Here is a 21,346-nt window from a genome sequence, read left to right on the forward strand (position 1 = left end):
CAGTCAAGGTAGGACCGAAACCAGGACTGGGCAAAAAAAAATCATCATGACTAGACTTCACAGTTACTGGATTCTCACTAAAAATGCAGGATCAGACTTAGATGTCTCTGATTCCAGCAAAGTTATTAACAAATCATGTTCAGGGGCATTTACAAGACAGGACAAATCTTCTGATGTATGCACCGAACTAGACAGGGTTCCCATAACTTCTTCTGGACTAGACAGAGACTCATCAAATACACTGGATTGGAGCTCATGAAGGGCTGCAAAACAAGTCAGTAGTGCAGCAATCCCCACTGAACTAGGCAAAACTGAGTAACTCACTGGACAGGAAGGGGACTCAGGAACTTCTGCCACACCGGCCAGAGAACCAGAATTTTCCAGGATACAGGGCTGGGTTTCAGAAACACTCATTAACCCGGACTGAAATTCTGAGATTTCTATTATTTTTTCCAGCGAGTCAGAATTATCCATGTTACAGGGCAAGACTTTTGAAACATTCAGAGGACAGGGCTGGAGTTCCTCGGCTGTTACAACACTAGAGAGGGACTCAACAACATTGGTTAAATCAGACTGTGTACAGGGCAAGGTATCTAACACACTTGCTGACGAGGACAATATTTCAATGGCTTCTGCTTCGCTGGGCAGAAATTCATCAAGTTTTATTAGAGCAGACTGTAATTCCAAAACAGCTGCTAGACAAGTGAATATTACTGCAACACCAACTGAGGTAAGCAGTGCCTCAGACTGTTCTGCTAGAGGGTTTGAAGTATCCAAAGTACTGGGTGAAGCATAAGACTCTGTGACCACAGCTTCACTGGACAGGATCACCGAACAGTCCACACTGCAGGGCAAAACCATGGAAGCACCTGCTGGACAGCATAATGATTCTGTGACCTGAGTTTCATTGGAGAGATCTACTGCACAATTAATGGTACAGGGCAAGTTCACTGGAACATTTTCTGAACACGGTAATAATTCTGCGATTTCGGACTCACATAGCAGACGCTCTGAGTTATTCATGAAACTAGAGTGAGGTGTAGAAACAGGAAGATCAAAACACAATGTTTGCGCATCTAAATCACCATTCAATTGTGAAATTGGAAAATTCAGATGCTGGGGTTCTGAGATTTCTGGACAGGATTGCTGGGACTCAGAAACTGATGTAGTGCATCTATTGGCATCTGCTGGATCAGACAGGAGTTGAACTTTATTAACACAGGTAATTTCTGCAGAAGTGTTTGCAGAGACAGGCAAGATTTTTCTGGTGTCTGTTTCACTGAACAAAGACTCATGAGTACTGGCTAGGCTGGACTCAGAAGTCAGCAGGACCTCTGGGTCCTCTGCTGAGAAATTTGTGCAGGGCAAGATTAAGGAAGTATTAGTAATTTCTGTCTTACTGGGAAGTAACACTGAGTTATCCATGGTACAGGGTGGAATTACAGGAACTTCAATTTCACACAAAAGGAGCTCTGAATCACTCGCTGAATCAGCCAAAGGTGCTGAAGCAGGCGAGTCCTCAGGAACTGAGGAAGTGGAACAATCTCCACTTGACAGTGTGTCTTCCCTGGTATCAACTGATTGAATCGCATAAAAATCATCCAGAATCATTCTCCACACATCGATCAATGGAGCCACAAAGTCATACCCACACACACACCAGTTTTTATTAGGTTATAGGCAGACTTAATGCATGCATTCAATACTAATTCACTTTTTGCACTGTAAAACTGACAAAATGAACTTGCATCTTTCTTCCATTCATAGACCAGGGCTTCCATCTCTCCTTTCTCAAATGGAGGATCCCATGCATATTTAACAGCTGAGCATTCCGGCTGATCATAGTTTGCAAATGTGTTAGTGGCAGAAACATACATTGGGTTACTTAGCAGGTGATTGGCCGATTTCTTATTCCTAAGGATCTCCAATACCTGTAGCAAGTGTTGAACTGTAGTGTATGCAAATTTCCCTTGCTGCACGAATAAATTGATCTGTTCAATACTCTGTAATATATCTTCATAATCATATTCAGATAATTCATTTAAACAAGAACTTTTATTTTCCCTGGCTAGCAATGAAAGTTCATTAGTAGTTTCATAGGTCCATTTGACTCCCCTGAATGGTGACTGAATTTCATTATCTGCTACTGGCGGAGTCTCATTACAGATCTGATGCGCAGTCGCCAAGGGCAACGACTCCGCTGATTGTAACGCTTTTCTTTTGGAGCGTTTACGTTTGGCTTTAGACCCTGCTGCCTTAGCAGAAGAAAAGTTATCAGAACAATTATCTGCTTGCTGATTATTTTTGTAGGCAGTAGAAGGAGCAGCTGATTGACAAGCTGCCAGGAGCTTATCAAAAGGGCTAGGCAAATCGGTTTTGCGCAGCCAGTTATGGATCACAAACGCTAGAAATTCCAGTGGTCTTTCTTTTAAATTAGTATGATCCAGGACATCGTAGGCCCACTGAAACAATTTTCCCTTAAATAAAACATAAACTAGCTGGGGGGCCCACGTTGAAACAGGAGTAGCCTGGAGCTCAGGATTGGCCAGGAACCTGGCACATTCAGAAAAAAACTCATTTTCTGTTTCAGAATTGAGCTTCTCAAATTTCTTAAAGGAACAGGAACCATAACAAACAGTGTCATTTTTGCTGGGACCCCCCCCCCCACAATGGGGATTGGTAATGGGGCTACCATAATGTTAAGCTTGGGGGTGTAATCTCCACAGTCAGCATACAACACATAAGCTGACGTGAAGGAGGTACACACACCAGCACAAGGGATCAGGATATCCCCAGTTTAGTGGAGGAGAGGACTGACTCCAATAGGAGATTGTGGTGCACAGAGCCGGTGCAGATCCGAACAGCCACAAACACTTTCGTAATAACGTCTCAGCGCAAAGTAGCGCTGAGCGCATAAACCAGGACTGAGGAGATCAGGACAGGTAGACAGAATGAACGCTTGCTAGCTAGCGATTACTTAGCGACAGCAAGCGTCCAAAACCAGACAGACTGGAATGAGGCAGCCAATGCGTTGCGGCGATGGCGTGCCTCACAAAGACAGGACAGGAGAGACAGGAAATAGCAGGATCGAGATAGATGAACGTAACACAGATAAATATACAATAAGTATGTTTTCCTAGCGTATTACAATTACAGCTATCAATGAAACTATTTGTAAGGTCTGACTAACATATGTATATATCGGCAATGAACCGATATATGACATAAGCAGGAACGCTGACTAGGACTGGAGTAATACAGGGAACAGGACTCAGAAGGATTCGCTATCTCTTCGCAGAGATGAACGCAATCCACAAACGGTAACAGAACAGGATTCAGAAGGATTCGTTATCTCTTCGCAGAGATGAACGCAATCCACAAACAGGACCAGGAACAGGATAACTAGCTCAGCACGGGTGTTCACGATACGCGCAAACTACCAAAACGTGCTGGAAAACTGACTAACTGAACACAGGAAATAAACAGTTCGTGTACGTATATATCAGCGACACTGATATATCAACGTAACACGGATACAAGGAAAATAACAAAATGCGCAAGTATGCGTATATATTGGCGATGAACCAATATATGACACAAGACAAGCAAGTAACAACTTCTAGAACAAGAGCAGAACTAGGAGGACTCGCTGACCCCTTCGCAGGAGTCAGCGCAGTCCACACGGACCAGGAACGAGGTGGGGCACGAGCAGAGTAACAGATAGAATCTGAGACTATGGTAGCCCATGAGACATTGCAGGAAGCAGTTCTTTATACTGAGGTCATCCAATGGGAGCAGACCTGCAGATTCCCACACAAGTGAATGGTAATTAATCACAGGCTGATAGCAGGAAAAGGCAGACAATGATATGCAGCCTGCAGGAAAGGGACTGCCCCTCCACTGCAGCAGACAATGTTTGTTTACACAAGAGCATGTTAAACTGTCATTAATTTCAGAGTGACTGCAGATGGAATCAGCAACTAGTTTAAGTGCAAACCAAACTATGCAAGAAAATGCATGTAATGACATCAGAACTGCTTGGGTTACAATACCACTGCAGCCAGCAGTAAACGCTGCAAACATGATCATAACAGTTAGTATTTTTTTACTTGTTAGTAGATACTGATGTGGGACAGCATTTTATAGGTACTGTAAGTTGGTAAACAGTTTAGGGCCTAGATTCAATAAACCTTTCCCCGTAATTTTCTCAAAGAACTTTTTTTTTCTTTTAACATCTGATCAGTAAAATATCTGTTCAGCCTTCAGCAAGCAATTGAGAAATCAAAAAAACAAAAAACAAAACATTCTAAATTAACTTAGAACCCAACTATAACCAAGTTTGAACAGTGTACATCCTAACCGCAATCAGATTCCAAGGGTCACGTGTGTTTGCCACTACAGTGCAATCTTTTCTGGATTTAGTAGACCGGTCTATCAGGTGTGACCATGTGACATCCAAAGTAGGAAAAAACGATGCCTGACTACATTTCTCAGAATCCCTGCGCTACAGTAGGTATCATGTGAAAAAACAACAATGACAGTGTTGTGCCTAAAACAGTAATGCAATAAGCAACAATAGTAAAAGCTGCAGCAGTACCCAGAATAGGGTGTACTCCAATGCTATTCAAAGAAATAAACCAAGTAAGTAAAAATCTTGTATGCGCCAATTGAATAAATAATCACTTTGTTAACAAAATATGAAGAACAATGTGCATAATAATGAGCGGTTAATTAAAATGCTAGGCGCATGAAATCACTCCCACAATCAATCACTCTCCTGTAGTGAAAGAAAAAGTGCATATGCAGAAAAAAGGGACTAAAAAAGGGGAAAAGGGTCCCGGTTATATGGATCTTGCACTAATTGCTCCCTCCCCCCCCCCCCAAAAAAAGGGCATGGAAGCAAACATAGGATTAACATCCTGTGTTTACAAATTAGCTGCTCTGCTGTGGCAGTCACGTGCAGGTGGCTTTTGCGAGTTGCGAGCCCATGTGTGTGCCTAGGTGGGTGGTGTGCACGTGCGGATGGTCCGGTGCAAGTGGTGGGCCCCATGTGCGTTTGGTGCGAATGGCGGGGCCCACGTGTATGCGCGGGTAGCTGGTGCAAGTCGTGGGCCCATGTGCATGCGCAGGTGGTCTGGTGCGAGTCTCAGGCCCATGTGTGTGCCAGGTGGGTGGTGAAGGTGGCGGGGCCCATGTGCATGCGCGGGTAGCTGATGCGAGTCGTGGGACCCATGTGCATGCGCGGGTGGTCTGGTGCGAGTCGCAGGCCCATGTGTGTGCCTGGGTGGGTGGTGAAGGTGTGGGGCCCATGTGCATGCGCGGGTAGCTGATGCGAGTCGTAGGACCCATGTGCATGCGCGTATGGTCTGGTGCAAGTCACAGTGCACATGTGGGTGGTCTGATGCTAGTCATGGGGTCCATGCACATGCGGGTGGTCTAGTGCTGTGGGTGGCTGGTTGCGGGTGCCCCACTGTTCAGCGCATGTTATGTAACGGGATAAAATCACTAGCTGTAGATAAGAGTGGAACGCATCGCCTGTAACAAAAGCTGACGGAATCGATAAGTTGAGAAATCTCATAAACTGACGAGGGAAGATAAATGTGTGCGGGTCATTATCTCAGTATTCTTCTCCTCCAGGCGGCAGGGTGATTCCGCCTTTCTCTGGCACCAGCCGGGTGCGGTCCGGTAATGTTTTGTGACAGCGCGGTGTGAAATTCTTCACTACGCCTGTTCAGATTGCCAGAATGCCAGACATTTAGCGCTGCATAGTTCTGCCGGTAACTCACCGTACACAAACACAGGCAAGAAATATCCTGCAGGGATGATCATGGTGTTTGCAAACAGGAGCATGAAGAACTGCAAAGGAAGAGGGAGAGAGAGGACAGACATGAGTCACAGATCAGTGCAGCAATCAGCACTCAGCATTCCAAATACAAAAGCCAATCAAAAAGTGCAGGCTAAATAATAAAAATTCACAGTCCTAATTCCTAGCTACAACATCATTTATATTGCTGTTGTGTTTTGTCACTCCAGCTCCGAACAAGCGAACAAGCCGGCAGGGTATTATTATTATTTATTGTATTTATAAAGCGCCAACATATTACGCAGCGCTGGACAATAAATAGGGATACATACATTGCAACAAGGAGTGACAGACAGAGAGGTAGCAAACGGTTATACAACATAGCACGAAGTTATACATACAATCAGGGTATAAAATGCGATTTACAGAGACCCGGCAAAACAAGTCCGAGTTAGGCCTCTTGCACACTGCAAGCAATTCAGATTCAGATTCCGCTTTTTAATCTGTTTTTACTTCAGATTCAGATTTGCAGTTTGCTCCCTGCACACTGCAAATCTGAATCTGAATCGGATGTAAAAACTGATTAAAAAGCGGAATCTGAATCGGAATCACTTGCAGTGTGCAAGAGGCCTTAGTCCATGAGAAAGGTGTCATTGCTGGGGTAGAAAAATTAAGAAGGACACACTAAAGGTGGCCACACACCATACAGTGTTTTAAACATCTGTTCAATTTACGAATTGCAATCAATTTTTCTGACTGACAGTAACATATTTCAAAAATATGGCCAATGTACCACACACGTATGTTCAATCTTTCCTCAATTATGATAAAAATGATTGGAAACTCTGACAAAATTGCTGGGGTGTGTATATTAATAAATTGACAATCTAACACACACCATACAATCTTTAAAAAGATTGAAGAAAAATATCTGGCATTCCGGATCGATTAAAATCGAAGAAAACGGGAAATCCGATCAGATTTTTCAGTCGAATGAAAAAAAAAGCTTTCAATTTTTTCGAGAGATCTGATTGTTTTTATCGAATTGCCGTAAAATCGGATTATTTTATTGTATGGTGTATGGCCACCTTAAGAGAGGGGGAGGCCCTGCTAAGGCTTACAATCTAAAGGGAGAGGGGGACACATAAGGTAGGACTGTGGAAAAGGTGATTGACTGAGAGAGTGTGGTATTTGTGGGGTAGGCCAATTTTAAATAAATGTGTTTTGAGGGCGTAAGGAGTAGTTCACTGCCTTGCATGCGACTTTGATACTTTCTCCTTCTGTTTTGGGTGAAAATGGCTACAAGGAAGGTGTGGAGGGATCAACTTACCTTCAGGACTACAAAGATGGCCAGCTTCTCTAGAGAAGACAAATGTGGGTGTGTCCATTGCAACCAGGGGTCGTCATAGGTGGGATTTGGTGGCTGGAGAGAGGCGTTTACATGCATAGTTAGTTCTTCCACTCCCCACGTGATGTTGTTAAAGAAAGTCTGGAGGTGTTCTTTCATGGTCAGCTGTAAAGAGATTACAACTACATTGTTACTTATTCAGAAAAAACAAAACAGATGTATAGTCATAAAGTTGAAGGTGAAGTTCAAGCACAGCACAGAGAAGTCTGAAGTTTTCATCACATGTACAGTGCCCCCCCCCCCCCCCCCCCCCCCCTCAGTTTGCACCATTTCATTGACAGAACATGCCTACAACTTTATTCGGTTTATTGTGAAGCAAACAAAAAATAGGAAAAAAGAACTGAAAGCTTCAGTGTACTTAACTTAAAAAAAATATTGGGGGTTGGGGTGACTAATGCGCTCCTCAGGTAATCAAAAACAGACTCTGTGCCTGGTGCGCTGTAATCAACAGGGGTGTATGCCCTTAACAGAGTTCTTAATATTGTAATGATAATAGCGCTCAACAGGTTCTACCTCAATATCACTAATATGGATCACTCAACATCCACTTCCCTCTCAGCGATATGAGGATAATACATGCTGGTGCAATTTTTTCCAATACTAGGAACATTTGCAGTTGGGACCTGATAACTAGGACTTTTGCATTTATTGGAGAGGAACATCCCTGAACATCCAAATTCAGGAATAGGTCTCCACAAAAGATTGAACTTTTATGCTTTACCCCTGTGCGGAGTCTAAGACTTGAACACTAAGACTTTTTGATCATTCTCTATGCGTTATATCATATATATATATCTTGTATTATGGCAATTTTTAATTAGTAACTGTTGGTTGTTTTAGGACCTGTGATCTAGGTCCTTTTAGTGATTTTATCGCTGAGAGGGAAGTGGATGTTGAGTGATCCATATTAGTGATTATGAGGTACAACCTGTTGAGCGCTATTATCATTACAATATTAAGAGTGTGCTTAACTATCAATCCCCCCAAAGTCGGTGCATTTTGGAGATATCTTTTTCAGCAATTACAGCTGCAAGTGACTTTGGATAAGTTTCTACGAGCTTGCCGCATCTTGCCACTGGGATTTCCAGTTCCTTCATGTTGGATGGTTTTCGCTTGTGAACAGCAATGTTGAAGTCTGACCACAGATTATCTATTGGATTGCGGTTTGGATTTTGACTAGGGCATTCCAACATGTTTAAATGATTCCCCTTAAAGCACTCAAGTGTTGATTTAGCAGTATTTCTCCCGGTCGTTGTCCTGCTGGAAGGTGAACCTCCCTCCTAGTCCTAAATCACTGGCAGACTGACACAGGTTTTGCTCAAGAATATCCCTGCATTTGGCAATACCCATCTCTCCCTTGACTCGGACCAGTTTCCTAATCCCTGCTGCTGAAAAACATCCCCACAGCATGATGCTGCCACCACCATGTGTCACCGTAGCGATGGTGATCTCGGGGTGAGGGGATGTGTTGCATCTGCACCAGACAAAGGGCTTGATTCATCAAGCTGCGCTGCTAAAGCAGCTTAATAAGAGTAGCACAAGCTCAGCGCACGCTATGCTGTGGTAGTGCAGCGTAGCATGTGCTGGTAACTTATGCTCACTGTAATGATCCGCTCAGCTGACTGCACAGGCAGACAGCTGTTTGACCATTCCTCTAGTCTGTGGGCTGCAGGTCTCTGGAAGAGAGACCTGTCTTTCCTTTGCAAGTTTCTGACCTGCTCTGCTGCTGAGGAATTTACATACATTTGTTATGCAAATCACCTAGCTGCCTCCTTTGAAGGCTGGCAGTATAAAAGCCATGTTTTCCCAGAGTCCTTTGCTGGTCATCCTTTCATGGTTTGTTACTGAGAAACACTCCTTGAGTGTCAGCCTTCCCTGTTGGATCGTTAAAGTTATCTTAGAGTAATTCTGGGGACTGCACTAGGCAGCTCCTCTAGTGCAGTTAGCTTGCTTATCTGTTTTGTCTGTGTTGCCTCTCTGCTGTGATTGTCCTGTCGCCAGCGGTGGTCAACAGGAAATCGTTCTGTCTGTCTGGGGGTGCTAACCAGAGCAGCGGTTGCTACTGGTAGCCCCTTCTGTTCATCTGTCTTGCTTGGATCGCACTAGTCTCTAGCTGTAGCGGCTGTGGATCCTTCTGATTTCCTATCCTGTTCCTGAACCCGGATCGCACTCGCTCTGGCGGAAAGAGCAGTGGATCTTTCCTATCCTGTCCCTGAACCCGGATCGCACTTGCTCTGGCGGAAAGAGCAGTGGATCTTTCCCATCCTGTTCCTGAACCCGGATCGCACTCGCTCTGGCGGAAAGAGCAGTGGATCTTTCCTATCCTGTTTCCTGAACCCGGATCGCACTCGCTCTGGCGGAAAGAGCAGTGGATCTTTCCTTTCATATTCCTGTTTTCCGTTTGTCTGTCTTGTCTGATACGAACGCTTGCTGTAGGCTCGGTGAGGTAACAGTAGCAAGCGTTCACGTTCTTTCTTTTCGTGTTTGTCTGTCATTGGTTAGTCAGGGTGGCGTGCTTGTCTCTGTTGCGCTTCTCGTGCGGAGACCGCGCCGTAAACGCGTTCGCTGTTGTGAATGAGTGCGGTGTTCGCGTTTAGCTAGCGTGCGTTGTTTTCATTATTTTCTCATTGTTTTTTGCTGTGCCTTTGCTCCTCTCGTGCTCTGTCCTTTTCTGTCTGGTGTCTGTTGGCAATCGCCATTCTTTGCGATTGCGTTCTTACGTTTGTTTCTGCTGATGTGTGTTCACCATCGCTGGGTGGCGACTAGATTGGTGGGCACACATTCATCCTGTATCTGTGCTCTTTCTCTTTAAGGGCTGTTCAGCCCTGCATTACCTTAGATCTGTACAATTCCCATCTGGCATCTGTGGCCGTGCAGAGGCTGTGCTCGTCTGCACTCCACAGCGCCATCTGCCGGTGGGAATTGCCCTCTGCTGGTGCATTGCACCTAGCCTGGGTTCACTTAATTATATGTGGAGGGTTTCCGCTGTGTCAGCGCGCATTTTTGTGCACTGACCACGAAAACGATTCCGCAAACGGTACTCTCACTCCATTTAACTAACGGCCACTACTCTGAACCCTCCCGTAGCCCCATCAGCTCCAGTGGTTTACGTAATCCCGGTGCTTTGATTGGCGCAATAGGCTGCTGTCACTAACGCAGCATAGCGTGCGCTGAGCTCGTGCTCCTCATTAAGCTGCGCTGCTTTATTTTCAGCTCTATGGAGTGTACAGCTTATTATGGTCTTATGGACAGATACTCCAGTCTCTTGCATGGAACTCTGCACCTCCTGCAGGGTTACCTTTGGCCTGGGATCATGTGAAGGAACTTCTGAGGAGGGAGGCCTGGTGGATGGATAGGCTGGGGACGCAGTCACCAGAGGGCTTAAATGAAGACTTTAGCCTCAGGTGTTTTCTATAGGGTTAGCTGTTCGTAGGGTTAAATGCAATAGAGAGTGGTTCCCACCCCCTTATGTAAGGTGTGGTCAGGTGTAATTGTTCTATAAATGTGTTATTCCTGTGATAAACTTCGAGCACTTGAGAAAGGGCACCTCGCCCGAAATTGCCTGAAGCCCGCAGACACCCCTGTGCATGTTGCTGTCTGATTAATGCCCTCCTTGCTCGGTCTGTGAGTTTTGGTGGGCAGCCCTCTCTTGGCAGGCTTACCATGTTCTTTCCATTTAAAGATTATGGATTTGATGGTGCTCTGAGTGCTATTCAAAGCTTTGTATATATATGTATATATATATATATATATATATATATATATACACACACACACACACAGTGGGATGCGAAAGTTTAGGCAACCTTGTTAATCGACCTGATTTTCCTGTATAATTCGTTGGTTGTTACGATAAAAAAATTAAAAATGTCACTTAAATATATCATATAGGAGACACACACAGTGATATTTGAGAAGTGATATTTGAGAAGTGAAATGAAGTTTATTGGATTAACAGAAAGGCAGGTGCATAAAACAGAAATGAAATCAATATTTAGTAGATCCTCCTTTTGCAGAAATTACAGCCTCTAAACGCTTCCTGTAGGTTCCAATGAGAGTCTGGATTCTGGTTGAAGGTATTTTGGACCATTCCTCTTTACAAAACATCTCTAGTTCATTCAGGTTTGATGGCTTCCCAGCATGGACAGCTCTCTTTAACTCACACCACAGATTTTCAATTATATTCAGGTCTGGGGACTGAGATGGCCATGCCAGAACATTGTACTTGTTCCTCTGGATGAATGCCTTAGTGGATTTTGAGCACTTTTTAGGGTCGTTGTCTTGTTAAAAGATCCAGCCCTGGCGCAGCTTTAGCTTTGTCACTGATTCCTGGAGATTGTTCTCCAGAATCTTCTGATACTGAGTGGAATCCATGCGTCCCTCAACTTTGATAAGATTCCCAGTCCCTGCACTCGCCACACAGCCCCACAGCATGATGGAACCACCACCATATTTCACTGTAGGTAGCAGGTGTTTTTCTTGGAATGCTTTGTTCTTTTTGCTCCATGCATAACGCCCCTTGTTATGCCCAAATAACTCAATTTTAGTTTCATCAGTCCACAGCACCTTATTCCAAACTGAAGCTGGCCTGTCCACATGTGCTTTAACATACCTAAAGCGGCTCTGTTTGTGCTGTGGGCGGAGAAAAGACTTCTTCTGCATCACTCCTTGTGTAAGGGTACAGCATCTCCTTGTGTAAGGGGCGCTGAATGGTTGAACGATGCACAGTGACTCCGCCTGCAGCACGATGATGTTGTAGGTCTTTGGTGCTGGTCTGTGGGTTGACTTTGACTGTTCTCACCATTCGTCGCTTCTGTCTATCTGAGATTTTTCTTGGTCTGCCACTTCGAGCCTTAACTTGAACTGAACCTGCGGTCTTACATTTCCTCAATATGTTTCTAACTGTGGAAACAGACTGATGAAATCTCTGAGACAGCTTTCTGTATCCTTCCCCAAAACCATGATGATGAACAATCTTTGTCTTCAGGTCATTTGAGAGTTGTTTTGAGACCCCCATGTTGCTACTCTTCAGAGAAAATTAAAAGAGGAGAGAAATTTACAATTGACCCACTTAAATACTCTTTCTCGTAATTGGATTCACCTGTGTATGTAGGTCAGGGGTCACTGAGCTTACCAAGCCAATTGGAGTTCCAATAATTAGATCTAAAGGTTTTGGAATCAATAAAATGACGTTTATGCACCTGCCTAATTTAATTTAAACAATTATTGTGCACTTTCTGTAAATCCAATAAACGTCATTTCACTTCTCAAATATCGCTGTGTGTGTCTCCTATATGATATATTTATCTGACATTTTTTATTGTAACAACCAACAATTTATACAGAAAAATCATGATGATTAACAAGGTTGCCCAAACTTTCGCATCCCACTGTGTGTGTGTGTATATATATATATATATATATATATATATATATATATATATATATATATATAATTAAAAAAAATTGGGGGGGGGGGGGAGTTGCACCAGGGCTTTTTAGGGGCTTCAGAGCAAAGGGGGTAAATACATATGAACATGGCAATTTTCCATTTATTATTTTCTTAAAGTTTAATTCTTTATATATTTTCTCCTTTCAATTCACCAACTTTGACTATTTGTGTAGATCCATCACAACATAAAAACTAATATTAAAAAGCATTCAAATTACTGGTTGGAATGTAACAAAACAGGTGCAAAGCCGCAGTGAATACTTTTGCAAGGCACTGCAATTTTCCTGGTCTGTAACAAACCCTTCTCGTTTCATAACCCTAACTTCTCTCCAGCGTATCTAATGCTAACCGAAATCACTTTCCACACTAAAAAAAAAGGGATTGGTTTATTTTTGCAGAAATCCTTTAGCAAAAGTGAAATTTCACTCAAAGGCCACTGAACATTTTTTTTTTTTTTACAGTGAACCTCCTGATAAGGGAGGACGGTAATGAAGTGTGTGATTGGGGGTGGGGGGTAAGGGAGTCTCATCACTTACCCACAGGGTGCTGCTCCTTTTGTCCCCAGCCTGTAAGGGATGAACCATCTTCTCCTTGGACAGAGCACATCTTGTACATGCCAGGAGCATCTCTCTTGCTCACAATGGGCTAACTGTTAGCACGCTTGTGAAAAGCCCTTTCTCACGCCTCTTTGCACACGCTAATTAGCGCTCGTGGGCAAAGTTCCGTGCGAGCGAGAAAACGGCGCACCCTATGCATCTATAAGGTCGTACCCATGCGACGTTTAGGGCGCATCCAATGCATGCAAAGTTTTGCGCGGGACTTTGCGCGCAATCTTATTCAGTTTGGTGCGTGCTAACTACTAAGCACCCTAGTTAGCTTGCCCAAAGCCTTAAAGTGTGCTAACTAGGTTAGCACCGAATAGTGAATCAGGCCCATTGCATGCCGGGGCAGTTTACAATCCGTGGATGCAAGTGCAATGAGGTTCATTATGCCCTTTAACCCTTTATTTTAGCACATTTGTATATTATTTGTTACATTTCCTTACTTCTAATTAGTACCACTGTGATATGTGTTTTTGGCCACTTGTCACCAGGGGGCAGTGTGATACAATAACAGAGGACTTCTGCTTTCAGTTTTTATATTTTCTGCTAGTGTAGAGAGATAAAAGCATTCCAAGAATTTACAGCACAACAAGTTCTGCAGACTGAGGACAAAAGCAGAGCACTTATCTCATACGGGATAACGCTATTGAAGCTGCTAATGGGATAAACACAGTTCAGCGCACAGGTCTTTTGTAATGTAAATCTGTCATTTCTAAGCCCCAAACACACGATCAACAGCGGCCTTTTATTCAGCACAATTATCGACAAGTTGAAACAACCAAAAAAAGTTGTGTGCTATTTTTCAAACGACTGATAAGACATCAATCCAATAGTTGGATTGACGTCTTATCAGTCTTCTCAGTTGTTTGAACAATAGCAAAATACTTATTTGGTTGTTTTAACTTGTTTCACAACAAAAGTTGTTTGATAATTGTGCTGCATAAAAGGCCGCTGTTGAGCGTGTGTATGGGACCTTACCATGCTGTTTTCTCACCCCACTGTCCCTATCTCTGCTGAAGCAGAGGAGAACTGGTCACACGTCTATGTAGCAGTCTGGTTGGGAAGAACTGGCACTTTCAGCCAGAATTATCCACTCCTACCATCGCTCCACCAGGGCGGCTCCCCTCCGTGAATCCCTCCACTGGGTTCCTATCCAGTCCAGAATCAGATCCAGGATACTGTGTCTGACCTACAAATCTGTCCACAAAACCTGTCCAACCTACATTTCTGATCTTACTCAGAGGTACACACCTAGCCGCTCGCTCCGCTCCTCCAATGAACTTCGCCTAACTGCCCCCCGCATCACCCAGTCCCATGCACGCCTCCAGGACTTCTCAAGAGCTGCTCCAACACTATGGAACTCCCTACCTCCACCCATTAGGGCAGCCCCCTCCTTCAACATCTTCAAGAAGGCCCTCAAAACTCACTTTTTCACTCTGGCCAACCACCCCTCACAAGTGCTCTAAACCCGCAGCTGAACTCTGTCTCTGGTCCCCTACCTTTGGTGTCCTTACCTCTCCCTCTAGATTGTAATCCTTTGGGCAGGGTCATCCTCCTTTTGTGTCCTACCTGATCATGCACCTCCATTATTGTGCACCCATGCTATGCATCTGAGTGAACCTAATTTGCCTAATCTCCATGCTGCCATCCAGTGACTAAGCATTACCTGGTACTCATACTGTGCTGTGTGATCTCCATGCTCCCACCCAGTGACTAAGCATTACCTTGTACTCATACTGTGCTGTGTGATCTCCATGCTCCATCCAGTGACTAAGCATTACCTTGTACTCATACTGTGCTGTGTGATCTCCATGCTCCCATCCAGTGACTAAGCATTACCTTGTACTCATACTGTGCTGGGTGGTCTCCATGCTCCCATCCAGTGACTAAGCATTACCTTGTACTCATACTGTGCTGTGTGATCTCCATGCTCCCCTCCAGTGACTAAGCATTACCTTGTACTCATACTGTGCTGTGTGATCTCCATGCTCCCATCCACTGACTAAGCATTACCTTGTACTCATACTGTGCTGTGTGATCTCCATGCTCCATCCAGTGACTAAGCATTACCTTGTACTCATACTGTGCTGTGTGATCTGCATGCTCCATCCAGTGACTAAGCATTACCTTGTACTCATACTGTGATGTGTGATCCCCATGCTCCCATCCAGTGACTAAGCATTACCTTGTACTCATACTGTGCTGTGTGATCTCCATGCTCCCATCCAGTGACTAAGCATTACCTTGTACTCATACTGTGCTGTGTGATCTCCATGCTCCCCTCCAGTGACTAAGCATTACCTTGTACTCATACTGTGCTGTGTGATCTCCATGCCCCATCCACTGACTAAGCATTACCTTGTACTCATACTGTGCTGTGTGATCTCCATGCTCCCCTCCAGTGACTAAGCATTACCTTGTACTCATACTGTGCTGTGTGATCTCCATGCCCCATCCAGTGACTAAGCATTACCTTGTACTCATACTGTGCTGTGTGATCTCCATGCTCCCATCCAGTGACTAAGCATTACCTTGTACTCATACTGTGCTGTGTGGTCTCCATGCTCCCATCCAGTGACTAAGCATTACCTTGTACTCATACTGTGCTGTGTGATCTCCATGCTGCATCCAGTGACTAAGCATTACCTTGTACTCATACTGTGCTGTGTGATCTCCATGCTCCCCTCCAGTGACTAAGCATTACCTTGTACTCATATTGTGCTGTGTGATCTCCATGCTCCATCCAGTGACTAAGCATTACCTTGTACTCATACTGTGCTGTGTGATCTGCATGCTCCATCCAGTGACTAAGCATTACCTTGTACTCATACTGTGATGTGTGATCCCCATGCTCCCATCCAGTGACTAAGCATTACCTTGTACTCATACTGTGCTGTGTGATCTCCATGCTCCCATCCAGTGACTAAGCATTACCTTGTACTCATACTGTGCTGTGTGATCTCCATGCTCCCCTCCAGTGACTAAGCATTACCTTGTACTCATACTGTGCTGTGTGATCTCCATGCCCCATCCACTGACTAAGCATTACCTTGTACTCATACTGTGCTGTGTGATCTCCATGCTCCCCTCCAGTGACTAAGCATTACCTTGTACTCATACTGTGCTGTGTGATCTCCATGCTCCTATCCAGTGACTAAGCATTACCTTGTACTCATACTGTGCTGTGTGATCTTCATGCTCCCCTCCAGTGACTAAGCATTACCTTGTACTCATACTGTGCTGTGTGATCTCCATGCTCCCACCCAGTGACTAAGCATTACCTTGTACTCATACTGTGCTGTGTGATCTCCATGCCCCATCCAGTGACTAAGCATTACCTTGTACTCATACTGTGCTGTGTGATCTCCATGCTCCCATCCAGTGACTAAGCATTACCTTGTACTCATACTGTGCTGTGTGATCTCCATGCTCCATCCAGTGACTAAGCATTACCTTGTACTCATACTGTGCTGTGTGATCTCCATGCTGCATCCAGTGACTAAGCATTACCTTGTACTCATACTGTGCTGTGTGATCTCCATGCTCCCCTCCAGTGACTAAGCATTACCTTGTACTCATACTGTGCTGTGTGATCTCCATGCTCCCATCCAGTGACTAAGCATTACCTTGTACTCATACTGTGCTGTGTGATCTCCATGCTCCATCCAGTGACTAAGCATTACCTTGTACTCATACTGTGCTGTGTGATCTCCATGCTGCATCCAGTGACTAAGCATTACCTTGTACTCATATTGTGCTGTGTGATCTCCATGCTCCATCCAGTGACTAAGCATTACCTTGTACTCATACTGTGCTGTGTGATCTGCATGCTCCATCCAGTGACTAAGCATTACCTTGTACTCATACTGTGATGTGTGATCCCCATGCTCCATCCAGTGACTAAGCATTACCTTGTACTCATACTGTGCTGTGTGATCTCCATGCTCCCATCCAGTGACTAAGCATTACCTTGTACTCATACTGTGCTGTGTGATCTCCATGCTGCATCCAGTGACTAAGCATTACCTTGTACTCATACTGTGCTGTGTGATCTCCATGCTCCCCTCCAGTGACTAAGCATTACCTTGTACTCATACTGTGCTGTGTGATCTCCATGCTCCCATCCAGTGACTAAGCATTACCTTGTACTCATACTGTGCTGTGTGATCTCCATGCTCCATCCAGTGACTAAGCATTACCTTGTACTCATACTGTGCTGTGTGATCTCCATGCTGCATCCAGTGACTAAGCATTACCTTGTACTCATATTGTGCTGTGTGATCTCCATGCTCCATCCAGTGACTAAGCATTACCTTGTACTCATACTGTGCTGTGTGATCTGCATGCTCCATCCAGTGACTAAGCATTACCTTGTACTCATACTGTGATGTGTGATCCCCATGCTCCATCCAGTGACTAAGCATTACCTTGTACTCATACTGTGCTGTGTGATCTCCATGCTCCCCTCCAGTGACTAAGCATTACCTTGTACTCATACTGTGCTGTGTGATCTGCATGCTCCCATCCAGTGACTAAGCATTACCTTGTACTCATACTGTGCTGTGTGATCTCCATGCTCCCATCCAGTGACTAAGCATTACCTTGTACTCATACTGTGCTGTGTGATCTCCATGCTCCCCTCCAGTGACTAAGCATTACCTTGTACTCATACTGTGATGTGTGATCCCCATGCTCCCATCCAGTCACTAAGCATTACCTTGTACTCATACTGTGCTGTGTGATCTCCATGCTCCCCTCCAGTGACTAAGCATTACCTTGTACTCATACTGTGCTGTGTGATCTCCATGCTCCCCTCCAGTGACTAAGCATTACCTTGTACTCATACTGTGATGTGTGATCCCCATGCTCCCATCCAGTCACTAAGCATTACCTTGTACTCATACTGTGCTGTGTGATCTCCATGCCCCATCCAGTGACTAAGCATTACCTTGTACTCATACTGTGCTGTGTGATCTCCATGCTCCCATCCAGTGACTAAGCATTACCTTGTACTCATACTGTGCTGTGTGATCTGGTCTTTCTTGTATTCCTGTATTGTCATATTGCTGTATGTCACCCCTAAATATTATCTGTAACCTAAACTAATGTCCAGCGCTGCGTAACATGTTGGCGCTTTATAAATACAATAAATAAATTGTATGTAGGTGGTGTTCTTTTTGCTGGTAAATGGTGCAGTGCTAGCATCAAGTGTGACTTACCCGAGTGCCTCCCATGTACTGTCCAAATCCATGAGGGAAGGTGATGCTGGCCAATATCAGCGAGACAAACGCAGCGTAGACAATCTTACTGCAGAGGAAGAGTACAACACATGCTGAGTCCCGCAGAGCAAATACACATCATCTGATGGATAAAGACTGGGGAGGAGCAGAGAACTCTCCCATCTCTACAGATCCCCCTCACCTGAGAAGTGTTAGACATCATTTATAAATCAAATCATTACCTGTGAGATGAGTAAAGGTGCCCATACACTTGCTCGGTTTTCTCGGCAGAGTATTCAATCATCATGAGAGCGATGCTGCAATTTGATCGATTTCCAGGCTAAAACCAATCACCCAGGCTGAAAAGATCTCGCTAGACTGGGGGTTGGTCCTGTGTGTGGCGGGTTCAATTTCGTGACAACTGACTGTACCCCAGCCAATCTGCCCCATCTAAAATATGCTTCATCTGGCCCGTGTAGAGGGTTGGTGGCAAATCGTACGCACACTTACCCACCAGAGCACTTCTTCTTCTCTCCATCCCCGCCGCTGCATCCCATGACCTGACGGCATGTACTGTATATAGTCATGTAATGTTTGTACCACTGGGTCATGGGGTACTGGCCCTCTAGCGGCGGTGGAGAGAAGACAGGAGGAGGTGCCGCCAGCAGGTAGGTGAGCGTTGGGCTCGCTTCCAAGACTCTGCACAGCATGAGGGGAACACATTTTCATGGGGGAGACTTGGGGTGCCCGTGTTGGCGGCTCCACAGATTTTCAATAGGTTTAATGCTATAATCTATTGAACATTTGTGTGCAATGTGTGTGTGTCAGTAATAGATCCCTCTCTGATTAGAGACAGATGTATCTGATGATTGGTGCTTTATGCCCAGTGTAGTTGTGGAAAGGGGGCCTATGCTGTCCTCATTTAGTAACAAAACCATAGGGTAGTGGAAATCCACCAGTCAGAGCTATATTCGCAACATCTGCCTATTACAACCTGCATAGGATGTGCTACCTATCTGGCCTCTTTCCTCTATATACCTGCAAGGGGGCCTGATCGTGCACTTGTGTTTATTTGGAGTGCTCTGCTTTTTATAGATTAACACAATGTAGTGCAGTTTTGTTGTTAATATTTTTGAGAAGAAAGAGGGACACTTAAGCCACGCCCCTGCCACATCCCTAACCACGCCCCAACACACCCCTGGACCCACATACCATAAGAAAAATATGTTGTTTTATGATTCAAACCACAGTGCTCCTTTCTATCATGGGTCAATTTTCTTCATATTTACATTTGCAAATAAGAAATATATCAATTTAAAGAATGGAAATAAAGTTTAGAGTCAATAAAACACAATTTTTGCAGTAGGATAATACATATATTTACACAGATCTGTACATTAGTCCTGAATGAGGGACAACAAGGGTATTCAGTGTGTCACTAACTGCCCTGAGAGGAGTTTACAATCTAATCCCTGACATCATGTCACTAGCTGTACTCAGAGGAGCTCTCACTCTAATCTCTGACGTCATGTCACTAGCTGTACTACTCAGAGGAGCCTTCAATCTAATCCCTGACGTCATGTCACTAGCTGTACTACTCAGAGGAGCCTTCAATCTAATCCCTGACGTCATGTGACTAGCTGTATTTAGAGGAGCCTTCAATCTAATCCCTGACGTCATGTGACTAGCTGTATTTAGAGGAGCCTTCAATCTAATCCCTGATGTCATGTCACTAGCTGTACTCAGAGGAGCTCTCACTCTAATCCCTGACGTCATGTCACTAGCTGTACTACTCAGAGGAGCCTTCAATCTAATCCCTGACGTCATGTGACTAGCTGTATTTAGAGGAGCCTTCAATCTAATCCCTGACGTAATGTCACTATCTGTACTTAGAGGAGCTTCCAATCTAATCCCTGACGTAATGTCACTAGCTGTACTCAGAGGAGCTTTCAATCTAATTCCTGCCATTATGTCACTAGCTGTACTCAGAGGAGCCTTCAACCTAATCCCTGACGTCATGTCACTAGCTGTACTCAGAGGAGCCTTCAATCTAATCCCTGACGTCATGTCACTAGCTGTACTCAGAGGAGCTTCCAATCTAATCCCTGACATTATGTCACTAGCTGTACTCAGAGGAGCTTTCAATCTAATTCCTGCCATTATGTCACTAGCTGTACTCAGAGGAGCCTTCAACCTAATCCCTGACGTCATGTCACTAGCTGTACTCAGAGGAGCCTTCAATCTAATCCCTGACGTCATGTCACTAGCTGTACTCAGAGGAGCCTTCAATCTAATCCCTGACGTCATGTCACTAGCTGTACTCAGAGGAGCCTTCAATCTAATCCCTGACGTCATGTCACTATAACAAATATAGAAGAAACTAGAAATCCCCCTTGTAATAATGTCAAAAACTGAACACTGAGCAAAATATATATATATATATATATATATATATATATATATATATATATATATATATATAAAAACACAGGATGTAGAAAAAGTACAAAAAAATCTTTATTTATAAGCCAACCATAATTTAAAAACAATTTAAGAACAAGGCAGCCAGACCTGAGTCTTATGTCCCTAAATATCACAGTACAACATGCAAGCCCTGCTTATTAATTGATATTGTTCCTGTATGCGATCACCCAGGGATCTCTGCAAGAAGATTATGTGAAAAATAGAAGACAGTGCCACAAAAAGTTGTGTTCAAAAATGTATAATAAATAAATGTAAATAGAGGCACTGTATCGCAGAGAGTTGTACCTGGAGGATCACACACAGTTAGACATACACATATATATATATAAACCTCAATTACTAATCGCTACTGGTAAAAATAAGGTGCAAGTGCAATAT

General features: G+C 44.3%; 1 protein-coding gene and 1 long non-coding RNA gene across 3 annotated transcripts in view; one reads left to right on the forward strand and one right to left on the reverse strand.

The window, feature by feature from the left end:
- Window positions 1-21,346, forward strand: part of LOC137562486 (uncharacterized) — a 255,675-nt gene that overhangs the window by 71,195 nt on the left and 163,134 nt on the right. The window lies entirely within an intron of this gene.
- The window catches only part of LOC137562482 (chloride channel protein ClC-Kb-like), a 114,525-nt gene that overhangs the window by 35,523 nt on the left and 57,656 nt on the right, over window positions 1-21,346 (reverse strand). The window contains exons 10-12 of the mRNA XM_068273857.1: window positions 18,485-18,572; window positions 7,134-7,316; window positions 5,787-5,856 (exon numbers count right to left, since the gene is read on the reverse strand). Coding sequence (XP_068129958.1) covers window positions 5,787-5,856; window positions 7,134-7,316; window positions 18,485-18,572 — 341 coding nt within the window. The remainder of the gene's footprint in view (window positions 1-5,786; window positions 5,857-7,133; window positions 7,317-18,484; window positions 18,573-21,346) is intronic.

This window comes from Hyperolius riggenbachi, chromosome 3 (genome assembly GCF_040937935.1).
Source record: "Hyperolius riggenbachi isolate aHypRig1 chromosome 3, aHypRig1.pri, whole genome shotgun sequence".
In the NCBI taxonomy this organism is placed as follows: domain Eukaryota; kingdom Metazoa; phylum Chordata; class Amphibia; order Anura; family Hyperoliidae; genus Hyperolius; species Hyperolius riggenbachi.